The following is a 15,021-nucleotide window of genomic DNA, read 5'->3' on the forward strand; positions in this document are numbered from 1 at the left end:
TTACTTTAATTGTGACCCTATTTGGCATTTTATGAAATTACTTCACATTTGGTCTTTAAGAAAAATAAACTGATTAAGACATTATAAATTTGCGGTGCACAATACTCTGGGAACGCAAAGCTGTCATTTGAAAAGAAATGTATTTCTCCCTGGTTTTTAGCTAAATAACCCCAAAATTAGGAAGGACTCTCACCAAGATAAGTGCAGTTCTACAATATTATGAACTACCACAACAATTGATATGCACTGTAGAATACAAGAATACAATATTACATGTATTGTTATTATTCAAGTAACTCTTCTCCAGGTGGCTTGATTGGTTAGCATGTTTGTTTCACTTTTCAGAGATTTTGTGTTCAAATCCAGGCACTAGCAAAATTGTTTTTCTATTGATAGTCGTTTCCTCAAAAACATGCATGATAGGTGAATTGAATTGTCCATCAGTGTGGAATAACTGAGGAGAAACTGCTATTGTACGAGGGCTCATACAGTGGTATGAAAAAGTATCTGAGCCTTTTGGAATTTCTCACATTTCTGCATAAAATCACCATCAAATGTGATCTGGTCTTTGTCAAAATCACCCAGATTAAAAAAAAAAAAAAACTTTCTGCTTAAACTAAAACCACCCAAACATTTATAGGTTTTCATATTTTAATGAGGATAGTTTGCAAACAATGACAGAAGGGGGGAAAATAAGTAAATGAACCATCACATTTAATATTTTATGGCCCTCCCTTTGGCAGCAATAACTTCAACCAGACGCTTCCCGCAGCTGCAGATCAGTCTGGCACATCGATCAGGACTAATCTTGGCCCATTCTTCTCCACAAAACTGCTGTAATTCAGTCAAATTCCTGGGATGTCTGGCATGAATCGCTGTCTTTAGGTCATGCCACAGCATATCAATTGGATTCAAGTCTGGACTTTTGACTTGGCTACTCCAGAACGTGTATTTTGTTCTTCTGAAACCATTTTGAAGTTGATTTACTTCTGTGTTTTGGATCATTGTCTTGTTGCAGCATTCATCCTCTTTTTAGCTACAACTGTCTGAGAGACGACCTCAGGTTTTTCTGCAAAACATCCTGATAAACTTTTGAATTAATTCTTCCAATAATGATTGCAAGTTGTCCAGGCCCCGAGCTAGCAAAACAGCCCCAAATCATGATGCTCCCTCCACCATGATTCATGGTGGGGATGAGGTTTTGATGTTGGTGAGCTGTTCAGTTTTTCCTCCACGCATGACGTTGTGTGTTACTCCCAAACAATTCAACTTTGGTTTCATCAGTCCACAAAATATTTTACCACAATTTTTGTGGAGGGTCCAAGTGCCTTTTTGCGAACATTAAACAGGTAACAATGTGGTTTTTTTTTAGAAAGCAGTCGCTTCCTCCGTGGAGTCCTCCCATGAACACCATTCTTGGCCATAGAATACAATAGAATAGAATAGAACAGAATAGAAAAGAACGCCTTTAATGTCATTACACAAAGTGTCATTAGATCCAAAGCTGCCCTACGGAGTGCACACACACTTACACAAAAAAATGGAAATAAAAATAGAATAAAAAGTTTGTACACAATTAGACACAATATGAAAAAGACATGTAATAGTGATACTCTTGTTTTAGTTGATGTGTGCATAAGAGATATTGGACTGTGCCAGTGATTTCTGTAAGTCTTTAGCAGACATTCTAGGGTTCTTTCTTACCTATCTGAGTATTCTGCGCTGAACTCTTGGTGTCATCTTTGGTGGACGACCACTCCTTGGGATAGAAGCAACAGTGCCTTTGTAGACAACTTCTCTGACTGTCGCTTGATGAACATCCAGACTTTTAGAGAAGGTTTTGTATCCTTTCCCAGCTTTATACAAATCAACAATCCTTGATCTTCAGGCAGCTCTTTTGACCGAGCCATGATGCACATCAGACAATGCTTCTCTTAAAGAAAATTCTTACCAGGTGTCTGTTTTATAGTGGGCAGGGAAGCTTTAAACCACTCATCAGTGGTTGGGAACAGACCTGACTTAAATTGTTTGGTAAATATTGGTTTCAATTGGTCTTTAAAGCCTGAATTATGCTACTGCGTTGCGGTGACGGCGAAGCGACTACGGCGTCAATGAGCATTTGATAGCACTGCAGCGTTGCTCTGTAATTCACCGCCAAGCCACTAGAAGGGGTGTGGCATTGTGTTTGTAGGGTTTTGGGGGACTCTTGACTTCTAGTTTTCTTCTGGTTACAGTGCTATGCTAAAAGGCTAACGGAGATAAAACGCTTCAATGTGGATCTTCAGCTCATCAACATTGAACAACAAATGTTGATCATACAAATGTTGAGGCACATGCAATGCTGAAGACTTTCGGAGCCGGTCCGTCGGACTGTTGATGCTATCACGTTATGAATTCTAGCCTCGGGTGAAAACCAGCAAGCTGTGGCGGCTAGCTTCAAACTGGCGTCGAGCACTGTGTCCAGCGTTTTGTCTGAGGTCTGCAAAGAACTGTGGACCGCCCTCCAGCACGATTGTTTTTTTGTTTTGTTTTTTTTGCCGTGTCCTACAACGAGCCAGTGGGAATCCATAGCAGACTTCTGGCGGCTATGGACCTTCCCAAACTGCGTTGTAAGCCTTGATGGTAAACACGTTATCATAAAAGCACCGAGGCACTCTCAATCAATAATGATGTATCAAGTGTGTGAACTGTGTAGTTGAAAATTAAACATAAAAACAACTCTTTTGACACCAAACCTGTGCTTTATTCCTCATATACTTGAAGTGTGACACGAAAATAAGTCAAAGACTCACAGCAAACATATGTACACAATAAATGATGAAGAGCCCCAACCAAAAATACGACATAAAATGATACAAAGCTGGCAGTTTTTGGCCGACTGGGTCACCGCTTCGTGTGGCCATTCGATTCCGAACACACACATACTTGTCTCGGTGGTTCTTCCACTTTTTTTATTCAATGAATGGCTGACCTTCAGCCCCGTAATTTCAGCAATCTCCTCCCACGAATTGAAAAGAGAAAATTGTGAAGGAACAAGAGAAGCTACGGCGGGGGGTCGTAAATCGGGTCTTCCTTGATGGCGCAGGTCTGCCGCGGAAGCATAACTCGGCCTTTAGTCTCCATAGGCAGAGGGTTCACTTACTTATTTTTCCCCCTTCTGTCATTGTTTGCATGTTATCCTCATTAAAATATGAAAACCTAAAAATGTTTGGGTGGTTTTAGTTAAAGCAGAGACTGTTTTTTCATCTGTGTGATTTTAAAATGGAATTTTTCAAATTAAAATATACTGTTGTAAAAATGACAATAATGCTGTTGATTCAACAACAGACTATTTTCAGTTCCTAACAATGTATGCAAATAATGTGAAACACCTTTGCATGTACTAATTGGGAAGTGTGTTTTAATTTTATTGAGGATGAAAAAAAAGAAAAATACTGTAAGCATAATACCAGAAACTCAGTTGCGGTATTGGTATGTAAATATATGTTAAATTGTATTGTCAAACGTGAAGTTTGCAATGAACGACACAACACTAAGATGATTACTTATATGAAATTTATGAAAGCAGAAATATGTATATGACAATCCATACTTTTGTAACAATATATAACAATCATTCAAACGTTACGCATCCATCTGTGTGAAATATTTACAAAAGCATACATTCTGAAGACACTTTTTGAAACTGTATCCTCTGCATTATTACAACTTATCTGATACCCTTTTCTAACAGGAAAAACAGATCCAATACTGTATAGCTTAGCGCAGGGTTGATGTGCAAATAAAGCAGCCCGTACAAGCACAAACTATTTTGTCAACAGTATTTTTCTAATTGTGTATAGACGATAGTGACCACCTACAAGTATATATGTTAATAAATGGACAGAGACGTTTTTTTGTTATTTTGTTTGTTTTGCACAAACTGTCGAAGTATGCATGTGTGGACAAGAACACATATGGCACCATCTAAAGAGGCGAAAAAATCTATTCTGCTGATATCTATATCGGAATTTACTTTGCGCTTTGGACAGTTAAAAGCAAGGAATATAGTGACAGAAATATAACATATGATACTCTTCTAGACAAATACAGCGAGTAGTATAAGGGAGGGATGAAGGATGAGTTGAAGAAGATAAACTCACCACGGACAAATTTTCGAAAGGAACTGAAAAAGGTGAACAACCTCTGGAGCAGAAGACATTTATGAATTGTCACAATGTTCTTTTGATGCTCTTTTGTTCCCGAATATTCAAGAAACACCAGCTCCATCACAGAGTACAATACAGGTGCTGTTGGGCTGTCCATTGCGACAGATGGGCACAAACTGAATTTGTACATCAGGGGTTTTCAACCCAGTCCTCAAGGCACACTGTGGGTCCTGGTTTTTGTTCCAGCCGATCCAGCAGAGACAGTTGAACCAATGAGGCTTCTGCTAAAACAAGCCACACCTGACTGCAATCAACTGATTGCACTTGTAAAACACCAGATTGGGGAAAAAGTGTTGTCATCTTGTTTGGTAAGAATGAAATCCTGCACCCACAGTGTGCCTTAGTGGAATAGGTTGGGAACCCCTGTTGTACATTATCCATTGAACATGTAGGGCAAATGTCAAAGCCTTATTGATTGTGAGCTCAATACGATTGATGAAAATGTTTGTGCGTATGTGGGCCGCTTTAAAGGTGCTTTGCGTCACTGCTGGTTAGAGATCCTGCTGTGTATCGCAGCCCAGCACCTCCAGGCGCAGAGCGATTTCATTGGTCCAACCGCGAGGGTGTATGCGAAGGAAGCGGCCGAAAAGAGCTGGCTCAAAAACAGTGAGGGCTTCCTCATCTGGCTCGTTGTTACCTGCAAAAATCTAAAGAGAAATAGGATAGTATGAGTTTTGCATACTGGATGCTCCTCAACATCTGATAAGATCCAATACAGGCAAACATAGCCAAAATCTGTCCTTTAGAAATCTTGTAAATTGAATTCAGGCAAATGCTACACCAGATTGTTTGGATGAAGCAGGAATTAATTTATCTCGCACTCATGGAACAAAAGTCAACTATGCAAAATGTTACACTAGGTAGCATTTCAACCTAGAAGTATAACAACTGTTTGGAGGGATACACAACCCCTTTATCATGTGCATCATCTTGTTTTGTTTTGTTGTACCAGTTCCCTGTACGAGTCCTTCTCCAACACACTGCTCCATGAGCGGCGATCCAAACTGACAGTCACTGAGAACTCGGTGACCATCATTGGTGTCCCGAAATATCTCGCTCCCTGGGTAATGACACCTGTGATGCGCTTGACTGTGATCAGGTCCACTTCCAGCCACTGGTGAGGGTTGTTCTCCTGGAAATATTGCCAGAGAGGATTAAATTAGGAAGAATACCAATGCCTTTTCTAGAAATTTGGAGTTTTCATCAATAGTGATATTGGCAGGCCTCCCACATGAATGTAAGAAGCTTGCCATGGACAGCTTAAATTGTACAACCTCAACACATGGCAATAGCTCCTACAAAACACAATGGCGAACTGCAACATTGTTTTATTACGGATGAATACTTTCTCATGTTGTTCATTTATGTGTTTACCTTGGGCCTCCAGGCATTGGTCCTTCCCGTCTGATGGAGGCGGGCAAGGGTGGGGCTCCACTTTCGCAGAAGTGATGAACGATAAGAGGAGGCAGTGATGTTTTCAATCAGTCCACTTTCGACTCCAAGTGGATTTGAGCAGCCTGTCCACACACGTGTGTGCAAAACACGCACACACATACACATATCGCATACACATATACTCACATACAGTGAACCTTGACTTTTAGAGTTCACTGTAAACTGAACATAAACTCAAGAGAAGGACACGTTGTTGTTGCAAAAGTATGCACACCAGAAGGAGCACAATGTGGGGTTTGAACAGAATAAATTCATTTCCATTCATTTCACCAGTGAAAGAAAGATTTGAAACCGTGTATTTTGAGCTACGAGTATAGTTATGCAAAAAATTCAACTCGTAAATTCAAGGCAAGGCTATATATTGTAAATGTAAACCTAACTGTTGAGATCACAGCCCAGGAGCTCCATTCGCAGTGCAGGACTCTCAGTATAGCTTTCAGGCTGAACCCTGACATAACGAGCCACAAATGGAGGCAAGAAGCGGTTATCCTTCACGCTGAAGTTGTCCGTGTTTCCATCAAACTTCTAAAACAGAGTGACAATAATGGTAAGATTCCAAAGAGAAGTTGGTCTGGTTTTTGTAATTCACAAGGCTGATAAGATAACAAAAAAGATATTGATAGAAGCAAAACTTGAGTGTGAAATGATGACATGGAGGGGTATTGTTTGAATTTCGCACATGGGGCTGAGTTGTCTTGTTTCCCTGGTAGATGATCCACGTCTTCTGATCCAGGCTGTAGGAAATTTTAAACATTATGATAAAGTTTGCCTTCAGGTTTGACCTTACGCCCTGCGTCTGAATGCCATGCAGCAGGGTCGGCTTCTGCAAGTCCACCTATTGATAAATCAGTCAGAAATGGAATATGATCAATTAAAAAAAATCAGTGAGTGATAGGTCAGGTATTGCATCAGTCAAAGGATATAGCTAATAGGGGTGGGAACCTCTTGGTACTTCACGATCCGATACGATTTGCGATACAAAGCTCACGATAACTATAATCTCACGATATGGCGATCCAACGATTATCGATACGTTGGTCAGGAAATCATTATACAAAACAACTAATAAACAGAAAAACAAGCTGCTGCGAATATGAATGAGTTTATCACTAAGAGTGAATGAACTTTCGTTCATTCGCTGCCATCCCTCTCACTCCAAACAGATTGGACGTCTGTGGCTTTCAACTGCGATTCAACCAATGAGTTGAATTTGGGGGCATTTCAGGTAATTTGCTGGTGATTTTCAGTCACTCCCTGTGATTTTGAGGCATTTCAGGGTCACTTCAGGTTGATTTTGGCACATTTATGGGTCACTTCCATAAGCGGATTTTAAGGGGGTGCTAGGCGGGGCCAGGCCCCCCTGGTGGCCGAAAAGTGTCATTGCATGTAATTGACTGTCCTATACATAGATAAAAGTTGCAAAGCAATAAAACTGCAACAAAAATGAATGAAATGAACAAAAAAAAAAAAACATATTTCTATAATGGGTCGAAATTATTTTTCGAGCACCTTAGACAGTCATTTGCTTTGCATATAATATAATCAGGGGTGCACATAAGTGGTCCGCATGCGCGCATGCGGACTGGACGTAGACAAACGCGCTGGCCCTCAATGGCTTCCATACGCTTTTGCGTACCGATGGCTGACCACTGTATTTGCGGCGGACACGAGAAAATAACTTTTCAAAATGTCGAAGAGGCAGGCCACACTGAGTAATTACGTCCGTGTTCCCCCACCCCCGTCAAAAGACAGACAGACGACAGAGACGTCACCGGAGCTACCGAAAAAAAGGACTTTTGCTGAAAAGTGGCTACAGGAGGTACCGTGGCTAGAAGCAAATGATGCTCGCACGGAAATGCGGTACAAAATGTGCCGTGAGAATCCCAATGTCGCCGATAAGAGCAGCTCATTTTATGTAGGGTCAAAGAATTTCAGCCATCCAAACTTTGAAAAGCACGGAAAAAAAAGAGAGCATGTGGCAATTAAGCAAACTATCGATGTCAAACAGGACCCCACTCGCCCTATGGACAAGTGGCGGAATAGGACGGAATAAAGGTAATGAACAGCGACATGCACTGACAGACGTGTTTTTGCTCGCATTTTACAAAGCTAAACATGCACATTCAATGACGTCTTATGAGGAGGACATCCTACTTTTAAAAAGGCTTGGAGTTAATGTGGGAGCCGCATAATGCCCTTTATTTTGAATTGGTGCTTTTTATTTCTTTACATTTCACTTCAAAGTAATGGCAATTTTGTTGTGCCAGTTGATGTTAATCAAGAATTAATTGTTAATATAATTAATTAAAGTTAATTGGCTGTAAGTAAAGCTTGTCATAAATTTATCGCATCAGGCGGGTCGGCTCTCAAGCTCAATGAGGACCAAGTCACATCTCCAGGTCCTCCTCTGAGAACCTGGGCAAAAAAATTATGTGCACCCTTGAATATAATATATATACACTGTATATAATAGAGAAAAAAATATTTTTAAAAATGATTTTTTTCTTTGATTTAAAATATTATTTTTTGATTGAAGAAACTTTTTGGGGGATTGAATGATTTAGATACAAATGTCCTAATCATAGTACGGCCCTATCACAAAAAGGATTGCTTCAATCAAAGAAAACTTTTTCAATGAAAAATTAAGTGTTCATATGAAAATTTTTCAATCTCAAATATTTTTTCACATTCAAAAACTTTTTACTATGACTGAAATTTTTCATTTTTTGATTGACATGATTTTTCTTTTTGAAAATCTATATTTTTTTGAAGCAACTTATTTTTTTGATTGAATAATAAAGAGAAAAATGTCCTTGCCAAAATGTGGCCTAAACACAAATCAACATTACTTCAATGAAAAAAAAAAAAAAAAAAAAAAGATAATAATAAACAAAGAAAAATAGCTTCACATGCATTTTTTGTTGTTGTTGTTGAGTTTTTTGAGTTTCAATTTTATTTTTGCGTTCAAACACATTCTTTTTGATTGAAGCGATTTTTTGGGGGAGTTGAAAATATATATTTTGATTGAAGCAACTTTTTTTGATTGAATAATAAAGACACAAATCTACCTCCATATGGCTCTGCCCAGGGGATACAATTTTTGACTAGGGTAACTACATTGGCACGACACCGGCGGGCGTACCAAATTCCATGGATGACGATCTTGGCGAAAAGTATTGCCTAAGCAGCCTGATTTAGAATTCCCCTCAAGAAAGATGGGAAACAAAAAACGCTCATTGTCAACTTATTATTTTAAATATTCTTGTAAGTTAATTTTATTGCTGACACTGCGTTTTGGGGTCATCAACATGTTGTGCCCCCCCTTCCCCAAAAGGCAAACTCTGCCTATGGTCGCTTCCTGTTGATTTTGGGTTACAGAACAGGGAGTGACCCGGGAATATCCCCCAAATGAATAGGCATTGACGCAAATGCCCTAGAATTAACAAAAAATTGACTGTAAATGCCCCCAAAATTGGAAGGACTGACTGCGAATGCCCTGGTTTCAGATAAATGAACATTAATTTGCCTCTCCCAGTCTAAATGGATTAGGCGTCTCGTGCAGTCAATGGCAGCCATAAAGTTAGCAGATACACTATGGTTACTGGTAGCAACTTGTTGGTTCCTTATTTTTAAACAATGACATCTTTTTAAAAGATATCTCGATTCTTGGCAGGTGCATATCGATAACCTTTTGGGATACAAAGTATCAGGATGTATCACCATTTCGATATTTTGTCACACCCCTAATAGCTAATAGTGTAAACTATTTGCAGCATGAGGAAAAGCAGCATATTCAACCTGTATCCAAGAAGATGTACTTGTACCCTTCCAAGCATTGATATAACCAGACTGATCCAGCCTCGCAAGGTGGGGCTCCCATGTACCTGGGCACACATGTACAAACACATGAAATATATAATGTAATAATTCAACATAATAAAAAAGATTATTACAGTCAATTGCTTTGGTACGTTTCTCAGATCAGACTTGCAATTCTCAAAATGACTTGTTCAATCCTCACAACACTGCATCACTAGTGCACATAAAAAAAGCAGCTTCTCATTCGTTTGAGCAAGTTGCAGATGGTTTTGTAAATCCATGCAAATGATTTTGTACAATTGTCTGCTGTTTCCTACATAATAAATTGCATCTGCCATAATGGTCAAAGTAGATTATCATGGGTCTCTATTGAATTGTCTCACCACCCACAACATGTTGTCATTCATTGCATAAGTGTTTACATGCAATATGAATGAACTTGTCAGAATATGTCAACATGTGTGTGGTTATTTCTGAGCATTTTTATTACGGTACTTATTTTACGTAACTTATTTTAACCTGCCAAAATTTGAAATTGTTTGCGACAATGTGAGTTTCCACCATGCCAACATAACCAGGGAATGGTTTGCAACCCACAACAGAATGGTAATGAAGGTCCTACCACTATACTCCCCATTCCTCAATCTCATAGAAGAATTCTTCTCCACATGGAGATGAAGTGTATGATCGCCAGCCTCACAGTCAGATGACTCTCCTGGATCCCATGAATGCAGCATGCAATGACATCACAGCAGATGCCTGCAGAGGCTGGATAAGGCATTCATGAAGATTCTCTCCATGTTGTATAGCAAGAGAGGACATCCATTGTTTCGTGGATCAAAATTTGTGGCCAAACAGAGAGGAACGTCAAGATGTGTAGAAAGAATGGGAGAATAATCCTGACAGCATTTGAAGTTTAGTTGTGCCGATTGTCTTATGTTCACATTTCTAAATTTTGCTTTTATGTTAGATTTTCTTTGTGGTACTCAATGCTGTCTTTTGCTTTCCGTACTACAATGGCACGGTCTGTAAAGGTATTAAAAACAGTAAAAGTGTAAACTGAATCTTGTCCATCTCTTGCAATCAATCTCCCACACACAAAGGTGTTACATTCAAGTTTCATCAAAACCTATGTACACTATATTCAGCATCAGAGCCTTCCACAAGAGTAACTGTTAAATTGAGAGCGTGACTAAGCAATTTGACTGTCTGTATACAATGAAACAAGGACATGTTCATTGACACAAAAATTCAATTCTGAGCGATAGACGAAGTATTTTGCACAGAAAACTGGCTTTTGAAGGTAATCCATTTTGTTTTGCTACTTGTGCGACAAGTTGTGAAGATTGAACAAGTAGTTTTGAGAATTTCAATTTGGATTTGAGAAACGTACCAAAGCAATTGAGAATGCCAGGTGTATTAATGGATAGCTCTCCATGTATGACACAACGTAAATAGTTTCTAATGAACGCATACTGTAAGTGAAACAAATTTTTATTTACCTCTGTGATCTGAAGCCGTGATCTGTGAATCCTTAATGTTTCCGGATTTCATTCCCAGAGGCAAAGCGCAATCTGAAAGAAAACAATTAAATAAAATCGGAGAATATGATATATTTGATTATACTGTATGCACAGAATCCTTCCAAAACAAAATACTAAACTCCATCTAATAAATGAGAATATAATATGACTGTTGGATAACCATTGTTTGTGGCTATAATAACCAATTTCAGTTGTTTGTCAGATACAGGGTAATTCAAAGTGTTCTGTATTCCGAAGTATTTTTTTTTCATTCTAAAAGAAAGATGTGCCTATGCCAACTTTGTTTGAAAGCGCCGACCTCGATCATAGACCAACAGCTTAGCCCTCATTCCAGCCAGCTGGTAGTCCCCGACGGTGCACTCAACCAGCCACGTGCCAAGTGTGGAGGGGCTCATCTCTATGGTGCCGAACACACCTAAAATGAGCAGATACGGACACTACACTATAATAGCAGTTTTCAACCAAAATTTTCCCGAAATCCAAAAATGCAATTGTTACTATTTTAAAGTGTCTGTGAGCCTTGTGTGTGTATTTACCAGGGAATAAGTTGTAAATGCCCGTGCGGTGCTTCTGCCCAGGGAGGGTAAAAGGCAAACCATGGAAGTGCACAGCGTGATACTCTGCATCACTTCCCACATTCAGCAGGTGCCACCGGACTTGCTGGTACTGTGCAACTATCAGACCAGGAAGTGTCTCTGCCACATAGCCATTTATTGCTATGGATATAATATATAGAGGTTAAGTTTATTGTATACGTTATACAACAATCACAAAAGTCAGTTCCAACCAAAACCTCTCCCCACCTGAAAACCTATTGCTTATCTTATACCATGTGTCAGCCTGGTTGACCTGACAGGGATGGACACAATGCTTCTTCAGGTTCTCCTCCAAATACCAGCTTTTGGTCTCATCAAATGTGTGGAACAGAAGGCTGTAATCCTGGACCTCTGGTCCTAAATCCTCAGAGTTCGGCAGAGTGCCATTTTTACACACGAGCAGTGGACCAATCAGGCCTGAGTGAAGGTCCCTCTCCTTACATGTAAACACACAAATATATGTATCTCATTGAGCATATCAGAATATGTTTGAACTCACAGACAATAGTGACAATAGTGCCTCGATAATAACGTAGGTCGTCGCCCATCACATTGGTTCCCAGAAATAATTAGCCCCCACACTAGAATGACTGAAAAACAGACGTCTTTGGTCAGATTTTTTACGGGGAAAAGGGAACCTGACGAGCCAGAAGATGAGCCTACAACCTCAAAGAAAACATAATCTATTGGTTCCCAATCACTAAAGACCCACAAACTGCGAAGGAGTGGATTTGTGACCCGTATGTGAATAAACGGAGTGATTCGAGCATGTCTGTGCAACAGGAATATTAGCTTGTAGAGATCGCAAATCATAGCGACCTTAAATGTACCGTACATTTGAGACAACAACTCTACCGAGGTTCTGGATTAAAGTAATTTCGGAATATCCTGACATCGCTAGGAGAGCACTGAATACTGTGCTACAATTTCCAACATCGTATTTTTGTGAAGCGGGCTTCCCTCACTCTCCCGGTACCATCTTGTTGCAACGAAACAAGCTCAGGCCTCCCTCTGATTCAGCGGGTGACCTGTATTTTCCATGCACTTAACACGACGGGGCTAAAAACAAATGTTATTTTATACTTGCTGTATTTTTATGCTGCACATTGCCGGTGTTCTGACACATTTGTCATGCGTGTAAGACTAAAAATGACCGCGAATGCAGCGATTCCAAAGTACACACTACAAAGTTTATTTAAAGAAAGGAATATTACCTTACAACTTTCTTTAAAGAAAGGAATATTAACTTACACTATGTTTGCCAAGTTAGCTGCACACAGCAACTGCACGCAGCTCTCTCAGCTCTCTCACTTAACGACTTCGCAGTGTCATTAAGCATTAATTTACACTATTTTCGTGTTGCAAATGTATGTTTATGATGTAAATAGTTTTTTTAGCACCATTGGATAACATTGAGAGTCCAACTGAATATAAAAGAGGTTTTTTTTCACCGCCACATAAGCTTTGGGAGCAAAATTTTATAAGGTTGCAAAATTTGACAGAACACCGGACCGTGAAAAAAAGACCCAAATCACACAGGTCCGTGGTGCAAAAAAGGTTGGGGACCCCTGGTCTAGTTAATCCCTTGTCTTCTATAGTTAATAATGTGTTGGTCAATATCTGGCTTCAAAATCGACAGTTTTCAATAATAGGAAGGGTAGCAAGATAGACAGACAAATGCAGGAAAGACATAGGTGCTTAGTACTGGCCCAAAAGGTAAGGTCAAAGATCAACACAATGGCACAATGTCATTGAGAGCTACAAATCAAGCCAGAAATCTTGGTGCAATTATTGATTTAGACATTAACTTTGACAACCATCTAAAGTTTATCACTTAATCTACCTATTAGCACCTAAAAAACAGCCAGAATTAAGAGGCTTCTGTCCAAACAAGACATGGAAAAACTTTTCCATGCATTCATTTTTTAGTAGATTGGATGATTGCACTGGTGTATACAGTATACAGGCTCTTAACAAAAAATCAATCAGGATGCTGTAGCGACTCAGGAATGCCCTTACAAAGACAATCAAGCTGGTCAATAATACAATGGTCAAGAAATGTGCACACTTTGTTGCTGTGAGTCAAAGGATGGACTATAAAACCCTACTGCTAGTCTACTAAACACTGAGTGGCCTTGGACCAAAATACATGCTTGGTTCGCTTGACTCCTACGGAGCATCCAAAACCCTTAGGCCATCCAAAAACTAGACTTAAGCAAATTGAAGCTGCATTCAGTTATTAAAGGGCAGATGAACAGTTCAATTCTTGAGCATTTACTCGGTTAAATTATATTGAATGCATCATTCGCTATGTCAAAACATTACAAACATTACAAAAAAATATATAATTTTTTTGAATTGATTGATTAGTTTTTGAGTTGCTGCCATAGCAACCCCTTAGCAACAAGGGACACGCTTCGCTGCAGGACTCTACCGGATGATGTAATTTACAGAAGACCTTGCCAGCACTCAAATACGCAAATATAGCACCATGCTATCCTCGCTAAATATTTCAAAGATTTTCCGGAAGGCAGTGTTGACACAGTGGTAAAAAACTAAAAAAAAAAAAAACGCAAATTCTTCTTGCAATTACGCGTTAGATATGACACAGTCGTTTCGACGAACTCGTCCAAAGTTTAAAATTTGTCAAAGTACAACAAAATCCGATAAACTCTGCATCTGCCCTTTAAGATCCTCACCTCTGGATCAAATTATCTGAAGATCTGAGGTGTGCTCAAATTGTTAACTCTTTTAAATCAGGGCTAAAAATGCTATTGTTTGCAACAGTGCATTCCAAATTGCCCTATTGTTCAAATACCCAATTGTATGACTTACTCCATTTATTTGTGTTCTTGTTTATATTTAGCATTTTGCTTTTAAAAAACAAAAACAAAAAAATCCTCTAATTCTAACTAGACTATTTTGTATATTTTGTGTTATACAAATAAATTTGCTTTGTCTTGAATATGATTATCTTGGATTATATATATAGACGAAGATTTGTAAGCAATTTTTGAGAGATGTCCAGTTTTTGTGCTCACAGAAAAAAGTCATAGATCTTGAAGACTAGTTCAATAAAAATGTTGAAAAAACTTCAGTGTTGCATTTATATTTTAGGTCAGATGTAAACATCTAGCTACATTATCTATCTATCTATCTATCTATCTATCTATCTATCTATCTATCTATCTATCTATCTATCTATCTATCTATCTATCTATCTATCTATCTATCTATCTATCTATCTATCTAAAAGTGCTGTCAAATTTATTGCGTTAACGGGCGGTAATTAATTTTTTAAATTAATCACGTTAAAATATTTGACGCAATTAACGCATGCACGAAATGACCCATTCATGCGTTGCCGCAAACAGTTTACAATGACGCCTTTTTAGCACA

General features: G+C 39.0%; 1 protein-coding gene across 2 annotated transcripts in view; it reads right to left on the minus strand.

Annotated features, from left to right (window-relative positions):
• Nucleotides 1-3,541: 3,541 nt before the first annotated feature.
• Nucleotides 3,542-15,021, minus strand: part of f8 (coagulation factor VIII, procoagulant component) — a 51,316-nt gene continuing 39,836 nt past the window's right edge. Inside the window, exons 18-28 of one of the 2 annotated variants that reach the window (XR_009064808.1) lie at nt 11,830-12,058; nt 11,563-11,742; nt 11,325-11,441; nt 10,985-11,056; nt 9,462-9,547; nt 6,343-6,498; nt 6,044-6,188; nt 5,583-5,725; nt 5,158-5,340; nt 4,575-4,855; nt 3,542-4,330 (exon numbers count right to left, since the gene is read on the minus strand). Coding sequence is in view for 1 of the 2 variants with exons in the window: in XM_057850094.1 (XP_057706077.1) it covers nt 4,700-4,855; nt 5,158-5,340; nt 5,583-5,725; nt 6,044-6,188; nt 6,343-6,498; nt 9,462-9,547; nt 10,985-11,056; nt 11,325-11,441; nt 11,563-11,742; nt 11,830-12,058 (1,467 nt within the window). In the remaining variant the exon portion in view is untranslated. Of the gene's footprint in view, nt 4,856-5,157; nt 5,341-5,582; nt 5,726-6,043; nt 6,189-6,342; nt 6,499-9,461; nt 9,548-10,984; nt 11,057-11,324; nt 11,442-11,562; nt 11,743-11,829; nt 12,059-15,021 lie in introns of both variants that reach the window. The other variant, XM_057850094.1, reaches the window with a different exon arrangement.

This window comes from Corythoichthys intestinalis, chromosome 11, assembly GCF_030265065.1.
Source record: "Corythoichthys intestinalis isolate RoL2023-P3 chromosome 11, ASM3026506v1, whole genome shotgun sequence".
NCBI classification, from domain to species: domain Eukaryota; kingdom Metazoa; phylum Chordata; class Actinopteri; order Syngnathiformes; family Syngnathidae; genus Corythoichthys; species Corythoichthys intestinalis.